We start from the raw sequence: 14,884 nt of genomic DNA, 5'->3' as shown, positions 1-14,884 counted from the left end.
TTTATTCTACAAGTCAGCAAATGCTTTGCTCCTTCTCCGTTAAACTGAAGATCATTGTTTCCATGAAGAGTTAGAACAGTCGAAGTGCCTTTAGAACTTTTAAAGGATGATGGGTAAGACTTAGTGAGCACTTAAAGGCTACTCTAATTTCATATTCACCTCTCCTTGAGAACTTTCTAAGTGAGCGATTTAGATGTGTTGCACGTTTGGGACTTATTTCTAACTACTACGAGTAAACGTTTTAGTTCTTAAATTGCATAATCTAGGAGAGGTGCTCCAGCGATCACTTTTAGTAAGTAGCCATTATTTATAGTGTTTGTAAATCAGAAGTCTTTGTGAAAGTGAGTAATTATATTAATTAATTAATTAATTAATGATGCCAATGTGATAGAGCTCAACTCGGGTTTGAATTCTAATGCCTAATGCCATCAGTTTAATTGAGATATTTTTAACTTTTTGTTTAAAAAAAAAAGAAGAGATTATATCAATTAATAATGAGTTTTATATGAAAAGTTTCATTCTCTCATTTGAAATGAGTAAAAGTTAAGAGTAGTTAAAGGTGATTTTAAAAATGTGTAGAAACTTATGTTTTATTTCACTCTCTTTATCTAAATACTATAACTGAGTAGATTTTTAATAATTGTCATTTTATACTAATACGTCATGTTAACCAAACACATCCAAGGGCAAGTTTTGTTGATGAGAAACGGGGAACAAATTTGTGGTATTTGATTAAAAAAAAAAGGTGCTAACTTTCTATTTAGAATCGAAAATAAAAGAAGAGAAATTATGCGATTTTGATAAATAAGAGAGAATTATCTAACATTTTCTTTTTGAAAAAAAAATCATGTTTTTTATCCAAGAGAAACTTCACGAGAACGCCACGGATATTGATCCAGTCTACTTCATACTCAACAGCGACGAGATACAGACAATCGAACGAAGTGTAGGGAGGTTATTCTATCATGTACTTAATATTTGAATTTGATCTATTCTTTATCGCATATTTACACATACGCCCCTTAAAATCTTTTGGCATTTTGTTTCCAGAGAAACATTTTACAGTTTAACAAAAAGTATGGCTTAACTGAGACGGATGTTTCATTTATTTTAGCCAGTATTTTGTTATCAGTTAGCTTTGACGTAAGGATATCTATCCAATTAATAAAACAAAGTTTTTGAGACGTATTTCTATAAAAATAAGTGTTTAAAGGGGGGGTTCCTGTATTCATTATATTGAGGAGGGTATTTGTGCAAAAACCAATTTAGGTATTTAGAAGGGTATTTGTGCAAAACTCCCAAATAGGAACCGGAAGGGCGGGTGGAGGAGAAGCGACGGGAACACGTCTCTCTAATCTTGGCCGCGTATTAATGGAGGATCCACGCAAGAACACGCGCCTCTGAACCCCTATTCCTCACCAAAAACCTCTCCTTCTCCTTTTCATTCTCCATTTCTCTCCCCATCCTTGATCCCTTCTTCCAGCCAATCCTCTGCAATGGCCGAGCCCACCTTCTCGCTGCTCGGAGACGACTCCCCAGACGTGGAGGATTTCCCATGGGTTTGCCTCCTTGTGCTCTCTTCTGCCCTTCTCCAAATCCTACTCGATTTTTATTCTGGAGTGGGATTGACAAATGCAGGTGGAGGAGGCGGAGATGGGGACTTTGGCGGAGAAGTTCTCCAAGGTGTTTGATTTGGTGCAGCGCGGAAATCGAGCCTTCCGGGAGAAGAGGTTTGAGGAGGTAAGCAATCCTTTTGTCAATTAGTCCTCTCCTTGGATCTTTATTCCCTTTCTTTTGGTTGTATAATGTCTTTTGGGAGTTTGAAATTGTAGTCTAACATTAACTTAAAGACATAATTTTGATTTCATAAAGATCTGCTCTAATGTTCTTATTAGTCCTTTATTAAATTCTTGATCAATACCGAATTTCTGTTACTATATTGATAAATTGAGTATCACTAGAAATATTTCCAATGACACAATTTATAAAAAAGAACTAGCTTATCTAATATGCTCTTCTTGATACGCATGGAACTTTGGGATGCACGAGACCATGGTTTTAAGAGTTGGTTGGAATTAATTTGTTTTGCTTGAAACTGATAGCCTTCATTCGAAATTGGACTTGGGGTTTCAGTGTTGTATAGAAGAAACTTGGAATACTATTAGATAATCCATCAAAGTTGCTTGGGTTTACTCGGACAACTCAAAACAAAAAATAATCTTGAATGATAATTGAACCGAAATTAAATCAACTGAACCTGAAGAAACCATTTGGGCTATATTGGAGTCCCATTTAGCCAATTGAACCACGATTAGATCCAATTGAGACTAAAGAACTAATTCTTTGTTTAATTGGACATTCCTATATCATAAATGAAATTATGGACATCAGAGTCAATAAGCATTTTCTATTAAATTTATTTATAAGATCGGGAAATGTAGCACTTTCAAGAGTTGTAGATTTGTTATGTGGTGTATTTTACATCACTAGCTCCTTATTCAATGATATTCTACATACCTAATTCATTATTAAATGATATTATACATATAGCAACTAAAAAGGTAATGTCAAAAGTGGAATTCCACAATTCTAGACTTGAAATTGAAATTGATGCTGCAGACCATGATTCCTCCATTGCACACTCTGTGGTCTTATAGTTTAAAATGTGTTGTCAGGAGCAGTAAGGATATGGTTATCACTTTCTAGTTACTCAAATGAGGTCTATCAAATGGTAAATAACATTACATCATTGGGTATATATTGTAAGAAGACCTCACTACTGTTCACGTGAAAGCTACTTTGGACCTCTCTTATAGGGCTTACTTTTATTTTCAACAAGTACTCTTTTCTTTTTCAATATTTTATCTCTCTAGCTGTTCAGATATTCTACCTCGACTGGCAAAATGATTAAATATTATTCATGTTATATATATATATATATATATTTTTTTTTTTTTTTTTTGTACACAATGCTAAATTTGAATTTGATGCAGGCAATTTCCTTGTATTCCAAAGCTCAACTTCTAAAACCAGGAGATCACATCATTTTAAACAATCGAAGTACTACTTTCTGCACGTGAGTTTCTCAATGACAAATCATATCATTTGCGTTCTTTATCCATGTTCTACCTTTATATCTATCTGTATGTAAGCTTCATCATTGCATCAAAATTTGCCTGTTTATGTAACTAGTACTGTGACAGTATTAGTCGACTATTGAGAGAGCGATCTGCAACTGAGTCTGAGAATCAGCCATTAAATGGGCTAGATCCTACAACACATGCTGAGGTATGACCTACATTTGTTCCCTAAGTAGTTTACATGAGAATAAAGCAAACGTAACCAAGATTCCAACCTTTAATATCTTATTTTCATATTTTAATGCTTTAATCTACTGGTACAGCTAGCACTGAAGGATGCTGAGAAAGTTATTAACTTCTGTAGCACTTCACCCAGATCATATCTTCTAAAGAGCAATGCTCTCATCCTGGTAATCTTTTAGCTTTTATGGTCCTTTTGATTGGTGGGGAGTTATATTATGTCAGGTAGTTGATTACAAGTATTGCCATGAAGAAGCATTTGTTACCATTGCAAACTAAGTTGTGTTGTTAAAAGTTTTACCTGTATAGAATTTACATTCAATGTTCACATGTTCAAATAATACATGTCATGGCAATATGCCTGCCTTCCATGTTGCTATCCACTTCACTAATATCTGGCTTTTATAGGACACTGCCTCTGGTATCCATCTTGTTGGTTGTGCGCTCTCATATCTTTGTTATCATGTAAAATTGTAACTAGACTATATATGAGAAAACAACTTGCGGCAACTTAGCAACACAGAGAAAGATAATGAAGCCCAATTAACACCTCTCTCTCTTGCAATAGGGTTGATTACTAAAATTGCAAAACAGCTAAACTCAGACAATTACTTTATGAATTATTTCAATACCAATCATTTGCACGGTTGTCCAAATTATGGGATTTTGGATCCTAAATTCAGAGCATTTAAACAGGCCTTGACCCTAAAGTGAGTCCAACTGTATAGGAGTCCTGTTTGATGTGTATATGCAAATCGTTGTGTTGAGAGGAAAGTTAGGATTATGATGTCAAGCATATGATAACTTCTTCAGTGTTTAAGTTGACTATCTGAATTTTCCTCTGATGATTTCCTGAGAGTCCCATAAGGACGAAACAACTTTTATTTGGAATATACTAATACTAACCATCTCATCTTCCTTTAAATATACACTTTTATGCATCATAATGAAAAATGCTATGTTGATGTTACACGTTTTGGCTGACCCAATATCTATCTTGCATGAGCTGGGTTCAGAGGTGTAATTCAGTGATCATCATTGTTGGACAAAAATCATATCTCCTTCATAAAATGCTAATATCTAAAATTGGAAAAAGGAAAAGGACTAATCAGCCTGGGGCATGTTTTATACCATAGAAATTCTCATGTAGGTAATACCTGATTCTGTTATTATGGGACTAGGGCTATGTGCTCAACTTTTGCATACTGAAAGTACCTTTGCTATTTTATTTTAGGCAGGATTTATCCCCCTTCTAATCCTAGTTGGCCCTTGCTTATCAGTAGGGCTCAGATGATCTTATACCCAGATACTGACTCCAACATATTGTTTTCCCCTTTTCTAGAACCCTCTGAAGTTCAGGGATTTTGGTGGGCGGCCTCCTTTTTGTGTGTTTAAATTCTTTTCAAATTTTTGAACTTCCTGGGCTGTGCCCTATGAACATTTTCTTCTTTCCATAAGATCCCATTTGTAGCCCAAGTTTGGTTTGACCTGCTCAAGTCATGGAGCTCTTATATTCGATCTTATGATGTTTGAAAATTTCCACAGGTAAATACCATAAATTTTTGGTCCAGAATCCAGATGGTGAACCATTTATTTTAGACAAGGTTTATTGCTTGATATGGGAGCCCACTATAGCTTGAGGAAGTTGATTTTTGGTGAATCTAGATGTATTCCATATTCTTCTTATGGCCTAGAGTTGGCTAGCATTCTTCTTTTCCATTATATTCACTGATTAGCAAATAACAAATAGTTACAGTGCTACTCTTGCTCATACTGTTCATGCTGGGAAGTCCTGAGCATTCTAATGCAGGTTAACATTGAGGAATATAACAGTTTCTTTTGGACTGCATTAGTCTTTCGAACTTGCATGTAGTATTGCAAATATACATACGATGGCTCTTTCAAAACTTTGCTATTTTTCTCATTACAGTTTTGCACTTTTTTCTTTTTCTTTTCCATTGTTACATATCCTCTTTCTTTGCAGCTTGAGCGATATGAGGAGGCAAGGGAGGCCCTTCTTGCTGGCCTTCAAATTGATCCTCTTAGGTATGATTGCTTGTCTATACGAATCAGTTAATAAATCTGTCCTTTGGTGTTTGTGCATGAAGCTTTTATGTTCCTCGTACTTGCATATGTGTTTACAATTTGTAATGATACTCCCTGACATCCTATGGCGTTCCTGCTCTTGTGATCCAGCCATCTCCTGCAAACCTATCTCCAGAAGTTGGATAAAACAACAACTATTTCAGCTGAAAGAGTCAAATGTCGGAAGTTAGAACGAACTGATGATTTTGAATGTACATTATGCCTGAAATTATTGTATGAACCAGTTACTACCCCATGTGGGCATTCTTTTTGTCGCTCTTGTCTGCATCAGTCTATGGATCATGGTGAGTCTCTGAATAACTTCTGGCAATCTCTGGTCTTTCTTTATTAAGTCCCGTTCACCTAATATATGAAATCAATGACAGGTAATAAGTGCCCTATGTGCAGAACTGTCTTGTTTATCAGTCCTAGAACATATGCTGTCAGGTGAAGTAGTCTTTTCTATAACAAGTTTTCCCCCTATTGTGGCTTTATGTGGCCTAGATGATTGTTTGAAGTCCTTATCCGCGATGTTCTTACTGGCCTTTCTGATGGCAGTGTTATGTTTAACATGCTTCAGTGTGACATTGAACAACATTATTCAGAAAAGTTTCCCTGAGGAGCATGCTGAGAGGAAGTTGGAGCATGAAACTATGACGTACTTAGGCGTTGATTTAATGCCTCTTTTTGTCATGGATGTAGTCCTTCCCTGCCAAAAGTTATCTCTTAATATATTTGAACCTCGCTACAGGCTTATGGTATGATGATCATATCGTGTGGCTTTTTTAGTCTACTCTCTCTTGTTATTTTTTTGTTGGGTTGTTTCATAACTTTATCATATTAAAGAGCGGAAATCTCCAATACAGTCTGCTTAGTGCATTTCAGCATACTTTATGTACTAAAATGCATACTTTATGTACTATGCTTTTTCATTGGATGTAGTACTAAAACAAAGATAATTGGAAAAATAATGTTAAATATTGTAATGCTTGTTAGCTTGACATGTAGTCTGTATATTTCTAACATTTGATTCAACTATTATAGTATTTTATCCATGCGGCTAAAAAGGTTCATTTCCACTGGTTCCTTCTGTTCTCCTATCAAGAGTTAACCCTTGGCCTTCTTGACAAATATATAGATATATACATCAAGGATTGTTGTGCTGTCATGTGCCAGTGGTGTGTTGACACCTAGCACAGGGCATGCCGATGGCGATCCTCTCTACTGAGGCTTGCTGCCTCGTGTCGATGTGTCTCGTTTCTTGTATTGCCCATATCGCTTGATATGATATGGCATCAAGTGATATGTCTTGAATGTCACCTGATACCTATTTAGCTTATTCAAAGAGACATTATTTTGAGGTCCCTTTGCTAGTACTTAATAGGCTTATTTCCCAAATAAAAGAAAAAGAAAATGAGAAAGCTAGATCTAGGAGAACTTCAAATCCCATAAAAAAATGTGCTTTTCTTATTATCTCTTCCTAATTTATTTGGATTAGAGATCAGATTGGTGATTAATCATCTTAGATGTTGCAAAATAAAATTAGATCTATCATTTGTAAGAGTCATTCTACATAGATATATAATTTTGTGCTATATATATATATATATATATATATACTCTTCCGAACATAAGAACCAAAGGGAAAGGGAATTTATTAGATAATTATTTGATACTATGTGTTGAATCATACTTGACTATTGCTATAGTAAGTCTTTTACAACATTATCTAGGGGGCAAAAAAATTTAATGTTGGCTTTAATACATATATTGGAACTTAAAATATGTATAAATATTCTTAAAAACCTATGTAGAGAATATTGCTGTATTTAATATAGGTATATATACATATTCATATACACATATATATATGGTATGGCTGTATCTGGTGCAGTTTCAGTTGTAGAATAAACTACTGAATACTTTTAATGCTGGTCGGGTCATAAGTTGGATCAACCTGAATCCAAATCATGATCTCGATTGATAGATATTAACTATCTTGAATAAAAAATCAATTTCATGGTCAAAGAAACATTATAAGCTCCAGAAGCAGAACTTCACTTTTATTCTATTGTTCGGTAGGTTCACTTCTTGAAAGGATGAAATATCCGGAGTAAATGTTTGTTGTACAATTTTGTCAATCTCTCTCTTGATATTATTTTTTCCATTTAAAACAGGTGAGAAGAGTAATGGAAGGGAATCATCGGATGGGAATGGTTGTATAAGAGCATTGCCTATCTAATTTATAGCAGCTAGATACTCATCATTAAATTGTCTAATGTTAGTCAAATATTACAGGTTGTCATTGATCCTGCAACTGGTACGACAGCTGATTTTGCTTGTGAAGTGGAAATTCTCGAGTGAGTGTGGCCCTCTTTCTTCTTCTGCCTTTTAATTCTTGCAACCTTACCTTTATTTGTTTTTCTATGAATATACAGGTGTGAGCCACTTCCAGATGGACGGTTTTATTTAGAGGTAAACTGTTAGATTTCTTGTCTGGAGCTCTCATATTTCAATATTATTACTATATAGTACCTCGGTAATCTTGCTTTATTTGCTAGTGATTTTATTGTATATTTTGATGTTGATTTAGATAAATTATGAATGCTATTTTGGCTACTATCATTTTGCTTTTTGGATATGGAGTTGCTGTACAGTGGTTTCTATTTTGCCAACATCACTTGCTCTTTACAAGTTCATTTCACTGTCTTTTGTTCACTTATCATAAGATCATTCGTTTTTCTTCTCTCTCTACCAACTTCAGCATCCTTGTAAAGAAACGATTGACTTCTCATAAGCTATAAGCATATACATATATTGCTTGATTATTCATCAATAATTTATCCAAAATGCAGTAATGGCTTACTCCATGTAGGTAGAAGGTCGCAGGCGGTTTCATATCTTACGATCTTGGGATCAAGATGGGTAAGCTATTCTATTTTCTAGTCAATTTGTCACATTATATGTCGCAAATTGTTAGGAGCGGTATAAACTCATGAGATATGGTTTATATGGCTTATATAAATTGATGGGTGTTTATGATTCTCTTGTTGTAGCTATCGGGTTGCTGAAATTGAGTGGGTTCAAGATATACAACCACCAGAAGGGTCAGCCGACAAAGAAGATGTAAGTGTGTTTGTTTGAATATTACAACACTCTAAGTGAGACATTAATTAATATTGCTTACAACAGAATTATGAGAATGCACAGAAATTTGCTCCAATGATTCTCAATCATGATCTTCTTTTAATTATTTATGCTGCCTTACTATTATTTTAGTCCCTTTTTTGCATACAGTTATATCTTTCATAACAAGTTGTAATTGAGAGGTTTGTCCTAGAAAGTGAAAGTACATAAATACTCTTTTCCTTGGCCTGTGTCAATTTTTAGCATTTGACCTGACCAAAAGTGCTTCAAATAAGTGTTGTCCATCATATGCTTGATTTATTTTCATGGACTATTTGCTTATAGCTTATCACTAAACTTACAAAGAGTTTCTTAACAAAACAGTGCATCTGCCTTTCTTCCAGAAAAGGAGAAAATAACCTTACTTACAAAGAAAAGAGAAAAAGAAACGGACAATGAAAATAGTTAGTATCACATATATTTAAACTTGTCTAGCCCATCCCATGTATGTATCTTGGTGTTTCCATGTGGAAAGAATGCTTAAATGCTGTCATATCCCAGTAAGTTGGGTGTAAAGGCTTGTTTTCTTGAATTGTATGTTTCAATACTGTATTTGGCATATATATATATATATATATATATATATTGGATGTTTCATTCCTGCTTGCTTTTAGTCGACACAAGGAACAATCTTTAGTCTGTGGAAATATCTCCAGCGCACACTAGGTGTTTTATCCTTTGAAGGAGTTCTTTATCTAACATCATGTCCCTGGCTCTGGTTTTGATGCCTCCACTTTATTGGTCATGTTGCTTTTCTGTTTAGCGATATGTTAGTGTCAGTAGAAGCAACAATTTTGTGATTATATCTCTACAGGAAAGTTTATTAGTATAACACTAGATGGGATACTCTCCACGAGCAGATGGATACTCTCCACGAGCAGATGACTATTCTTTTGCTTAAAATATCATGTTTTTATGTTGATTGGCTTTTCTTTGAACAGATAATGGAAATCACTAATCGAGCAGCAGAACTAGCTAGAACGTGGATCAGGCATGCTAGAGAAGCTGCTAGAACTGGTATTAAAATGATTGATAGGACATCAGTCCAGATGCATCCTTTTCCCCTTTTCTTTTTTTCAGTTCCTAATTTACCAGTTAGTACCTATATTCGTCAATTTCCTGGACTTGTTTATGAGTTTGCTAGCTCAACATGCAAGGTCAGGAGATAAGGCATTTTTACCAGGTAGTGTTGTAATTAACTCGAGAGTACATCCAGGTAGGAGATTAAGGCATTTGGAACTTCTTGAAGCTGAGGGCATGCCTGGACAACAGGATCCTGAAAGATTCAGTTTCTGGGTATATACATTATTTGTTTGCTTTCTTTTTCAAAGGTTGTAAAATGTTCACTATCTCATTCTGTTACATGATTTTTCAGCTTCTGAACCTGTTAAATTTGAGGCCATCAGAGAGGTTGGATCTCTTGCGTTTGAGAAATACTAAAGAGGTGTTACTTTAGGTCAAATTCCTTCTTGTACTGTACCTTCTTTTGTTCTACTTTTGATGACTTTTGTTCCTTCTGTTCAATTGTAGAGAATATCTCGTGGTCTTATCTTGCTTAGAACTGAAGAACAAGGCTGCCGAGTCCAATAACAAGAATGTACGTCAGCTATATTTGTTACTTCTTGAGCATCATATACATAGGCAAACTTATTGTCACATTGACATGATGTATTCTTTTCGTCCATCAAATTTACGATGACTAGTTTTTGATGGATGTCATCTTTGCTTGTATTGTGATTGGAGCATAACACAGTTAATTACAATAAGAACATTTTCTTCGAGTAACATCTGTTCTTTCGGTCTGATGACTTTCGACTTCTGAATTTCCTCAATTTTCTTATTTAATTGTATCTGAATTGATAATAGTTTATTTATGCTAATGCTGCAAAAAAAAAAAAACCACAGGTATCAGAAAAATGAATAATTTCATAGCATGTATGATGGAAGAGATCAAGAAGAAAGAAAGACAAAAAAAAAGAAAAAAAGAGTTTTGATTCTATAGTTTAGGATGTAGAAGACTAATTCTTGTCTCAACTAGTGCAAATTTGAGGTTTCTATTGATTTATTTTCTAGGAAATTGTTGGATATAAACAAGAAGATGTTGATGATAAAAAGGTGATTTGATTTAGTTAGTAAGAAGATTCAAAGTATCAGGGAGAGCCTATAAAGGAAGCATCCTAAAGCAGAGTTGCATCTTTGTAAAAGAAGGCAAGGTTGATAGTACTTTCTTCTTTTGATGTATGGAATAAAGCGAAAGGTGCAAGGATGTAAGCCCATGAGATGATGGATTGATAGCAATTGAATTTATGTTGATCGTATGTCCTTTTTCTTTGTCTTTTTGTATATTAGCAATGTGATTCCTAGACCCCAAGCAATTTAAGTAAGTCTAATGTTCTTTTGCTCGTCCTTTTTCCTAGACTTCTTCTTCATAAAATAGCTGTGTTTTGGAAATACAATTTTGAAGCTTGACAATTATTAATCATAGATGATCCTCATTCTACATTAAGAATTTTTCTCATAAGCATCAGTAATTCAAATTGGAAAAGCATCATACTATGTTTTGGTCTTATTGCCTTTCTCTAAAATCTTCACAAATTTTGGATAAATATCTTTACAAGTCCATTTTAACCATTCTTTTTACGTTATAATCACATCAAGCTCTTTTATAATGTTGATCATGAGCCCGTAGCTAGTATAGGTTAGAAAAAAGAAAAACTGACCCGTAGCTAGTATTGGTTAGAAAAAGGAAAAACTAACCCGTCTTAATAAATAGGTTAGACAACTGAGTCAACTCTTTCAAGAAATATGTCACGCCGTATCCAAAGTATGTGTATATATAATACTCTGATTCAAATCTACCAAATACTAACCCCACATTCACAAGGGCATTTTAACCCATAACCTCTGTTATGGACTGATAAGAATAAATTCCTATGCTTCTTGTCCTTCGTAGACAATTCTCTTCCTATCTTGATTACTAAAACTTCTAGATTACATTTCCTATAATTAGTCCTAGAAATATCTCCTGTGGTTCAAGTTTCTTTTATATAGTTTTAAGTTATTGCTGAACCATATCTAGCTTCATCAATTATAACAATATCATCAATAAATATATGCACCATCCTAATTTTCTTTAAAATATTTAGTTAATTCATCTATAACTAAGGCTTTCAAGCTCAAATTTAATTTCAAGCCTGGCTTGAGCATAAATCAACTCGATGAGGCTCGATTAATATATAAATATAAATTATAAATAAATAATTTTATAGATATATAATATATAAGATTTAATTTGGTTATATATTTGATTTGATTTTATAAAATATAGGCCACCGGAGAATTAATTCAAGGAATGTTTGAGCTTGATTTGAAATAGGCTTGAATCTGCTTGATAAGCGGCTAGAAATAGACTCGAGCTCGAGATAGGATCAAATTAATTGACTCAAGGTTGATCCTTTGGCTTAGGCTCAGACTTAGTATTCCTTTTTTTCTTTTAATCCAAACTTGAATGGACGCTGGATTGATCAATCTCTGCTCGGTTACATCCCTATCTATAACCTATGACAACAAGTGATGAGCATTTAGGTAACATCAACATATTTAAGAAGCACTCTGTTCTTCTTTGTAATCTACCTCATTAATTTCCTACAAGTTCTAGTATTAGATCTTTCGCTTTAAAGAACTGATGAATGTTATATCTTAATAGAAAGAAAAAAAAAATCGATTCTTTATGTCATATTTTATGTCTTAACCTTCATTCAAAATACTGCACCTCTACAAGTAAAGCATCCAGCCTTCTGCCATTATGGTACATCATTACCACACTGCTGAAAGATAATGTTTTTCTCATTGTTTGCTGACCAAACTCTGCCAGTCTCTTAGCTTTAGATGAGAAAAGCATCAAACTTCCTGATCTACCTAGTGATGAGTTAACTATTCACCAGCAAAACTATTGTCCATTGGTGCTGATGCTCTGTGTCAGTTGTTTGGCTGTTTGCCATTCCTCAGAACTAAAGCAAAAGGGCAAAAACTTAAGCTAGGTCTACTTGAAGGTAATCCATATTGACTCACTAATTATTTTAAAAACTTAAGTTATTAAAAAATAATAATATTTATATTTGTATTCTAACACTTTTCTTCAGAAATTTCTGTGGTGAGATAGTTTTATAGACCCAAAAACTAGATTTAATTTAAATGGGTGGACTTTAATATTTTTAAGACAAAAATGAGCATAATTGTTTTTAAATATATGATCTCTGGTCAACTCTTAATTTGTCGACTATTATAAAAGTTTAAGAAGTTTAGAAAGTAGTAATGTTTATATTTTATATTATAACAAGTTAAATACTATTTGATATTTTACCAATTATTATTATTTTCAAGATCCCAATTGTTGGTTTATGGAAAATTAGTTTGTAAATAGAGGACCTACACAAACAAGGAAAAGAACATACCTTTCACTATGTTCTCCATTCATACCTCTATGAAAAATATAAAAACACCAATGTTAGGAGCCCTCAATCCTCAAATAATTTTTTTGTTGAAAAGAAATATAGGGTTTGCTGGGCAGCTTGTGCCAAGAAATCTCTACCAAGAAAACTTGGCTGATAGCAATGGCCATCTTATCCACAGTTTTGCTCCACCTAAACGAAACATTGTTCCCCTGTTGCCTTATACTTTTATCATATAAAAAAATAATCTTAGCAGAGTTCAACGATTTATTCTGAAAAATAAAACACAATTATCATCCGAATGGAAATATTACTCTTAGTTTGTATATATTTGTAGTGTGTTAAAATTATTTAGTAAGCATCTAAGCCTCCAAATAAAATTATTTATTCATATTATTCACTTTCAAAAGTTTAAAAGACTAAAATATTATGAGTGTCATAGATATAAGAGCAAGGTGTTCAAAGCTTCTTATTAATTTTCACACGGTCTAATTTGGGAGCATGATGGCCCTAAATTTTTAGGATAAAATTCAGAGAAGCACAAAGCCCAGATAAGAAACAGATCCTAAATAGAAGTTGATACAGAGAAAATGTATTCATTTCTCAGAGTCCTATCTAATCGGCTTCTTTTCTTTTGTCCGCAATGCTCCTCAAACAAACTTGTCCGTTTTTAGTACCGGTTACAAATAATATACTGGAACACTTGGAATTAGACTGCAGTGCTGCAGTCCAAAGCTCTCTGTGCTCAAACAAATTAGTCCACTTATGGCTTGGATACTTTCCATCTTTCAAGTCCCATCACTCTAAGCCTTGTAGGCACAAAATGAGGCAAAGAAATGATGGAAGCTAAGCAATAATGATGAATGATGAATGATGGGTGAAGAAGGTTGGCCAAATTGTGGGGTTGGAGGGAAATATTATCATATCATTAATGATATTTACAAGATAGGGATATCAAAATATCATACTAAGGTAGGGAGACATCCACAGGCTTATTCATATTGGCAAATTTAACAAGGTTGCAATATAATATTTAGTTAGTTCTAAAATTATAAGCTTCTGAGTTAATTTAAACTAACCAATACCTACGGGAAGATATCTAAATAGAAATATTTCACTATCGATGCTAAGCTTATATTTTAAAATCTCTAAAGTAAATTTGGCTAGTATAGGCAAAAATTAGATAATTCACAGTCTAAAGTTAAGGTAGTTGGCCAAAATAATTGTAGATTTGTCGTGAAAATTATATATATAAAAAGAAGGATCAGATTACAACCTTTTGGTCTGATTTTGATTTACAAAATTTGAGCATTTAATCCTTCTATGGGCTAAATTTTATCAGTCAAAATTTTCATACAAAATTAATAGTATAAATAACCAAACTGAGCCTATTATTATTGGACTAATACTTTATTTTTTTGGTCATCAATGAGTTGTTAACCAGCCAAATTATCTTTCTTATCATTAAGTCATATATTTTGTGAAAGTAATTGTGTTTCTTTTGCATCATTATTAATGATTGACTAATAATTACAATTTAACGTTGACCTCAGGATAATTAAATTCTTAAGTATAAAGTGCAAGTGGTAAATTAAAATCGGGCAAACAAATAAGAAGGTTAGCCTGTAAATATATTGAAAACTGATACCTTTTCCATTACGAGGAACCAGTGTCCCCATAGACTCTTTTTTATTGTTTTTTTAAAGATTTAGTATTATTTTATTTTTTTTAAAATTGTTACTATTTTCAAAGTTCAAACTACTTACATATAAATTTCTTCCTACTTATCATTTACTATCTCATTCATCTCTGGGATGGTTTTGTTGGGCAGGAGTAGAGATG

The 14,884-nt window shown here is 33.6% G+C and overlaps 1 protein-coding gene across 1 annotated transcript; it reads left to right on the top strand.

Annotated features, from left to right (window-relative positions):
* Positions 1-1,334: 1,334 nt before the first annotated feature.
* LOC140787605 (uncharacterized) lies at positions 1,335-10,376 on the top strand. Its single transcript, XM_073136612.1, has 18 exons — positions 1,335-1,559; positions 1,639-1,740; positions 2,994-3,076; positions 3,204-3,288; positions 3,404-3,490; positions 5,305-5,366; positions 5,517-5,710; positions 5,792-5,852; positions 5,986-6,163; positions 7,583-7,621; positions 7,704-7,765; positions 7,844-7,880; positions 8,281-8,330; positions 8,462-8,531; positions 9,533-9,608; positions 9,808-9,887; positions 9,967-10,035; positions 10,122-10,376. The coding sequence occupies exons 1-18, from the start codon at positions 1,497-1,499 to the stop codon at positions 10,179-10,181; spliced, it is 1,458 nt and encodes a 485-aa protein (XP_072992713.1). The 5' UTR covers positions 1,335-1,496; the 3' UTR covers positions 10,182-10,376.
* Positions 10,377-14,884: the final 4,508 nt, after the last annotated feature.

The sequence above is a fragment of the Typha latifolia genome, chromosome 4, assembly GCF_019914945.1.
Source record: "Typha latifolia isolate L0001 chromosome 4, TyphaL0001v2, whole genome shotgun sequence".
Classification (NCBI taxonomy): domain Eukaryota; kingdom Viridiplantae; phylum Streptophyta; class Magnoliopsida; order Poales; family Typhaceae; genus Typha; species Typha latifolia.
This window is presented reverse-complemented; position numbering and strand designations above follow the sequence as displayed.

Bases quoted from the DNA above. Each gene is read 5' to 3' on its own strand.
- LOC140787605 (XM_073136612.1), top strand. From the start codon at position 1,497: ATGGCCGAGCCCACCTTCTCGCTGCTCGGAGACGACTCCCCAGACGTG. The intron at 5,711-5,791 runs GTGAGTCTCTGA...AATCAATGACAG, and splicing joins GCATCAGTCTATGGATCATG to GTAATAAGTGCCCTATGTGC. The intron at 6,164-7,582 runs GTATGATGATCA...CATTTAAAACAG, and splicing joins AACCTCGCTACAGGCTTATG to GTGAGAAGAGTAATGGAAGG.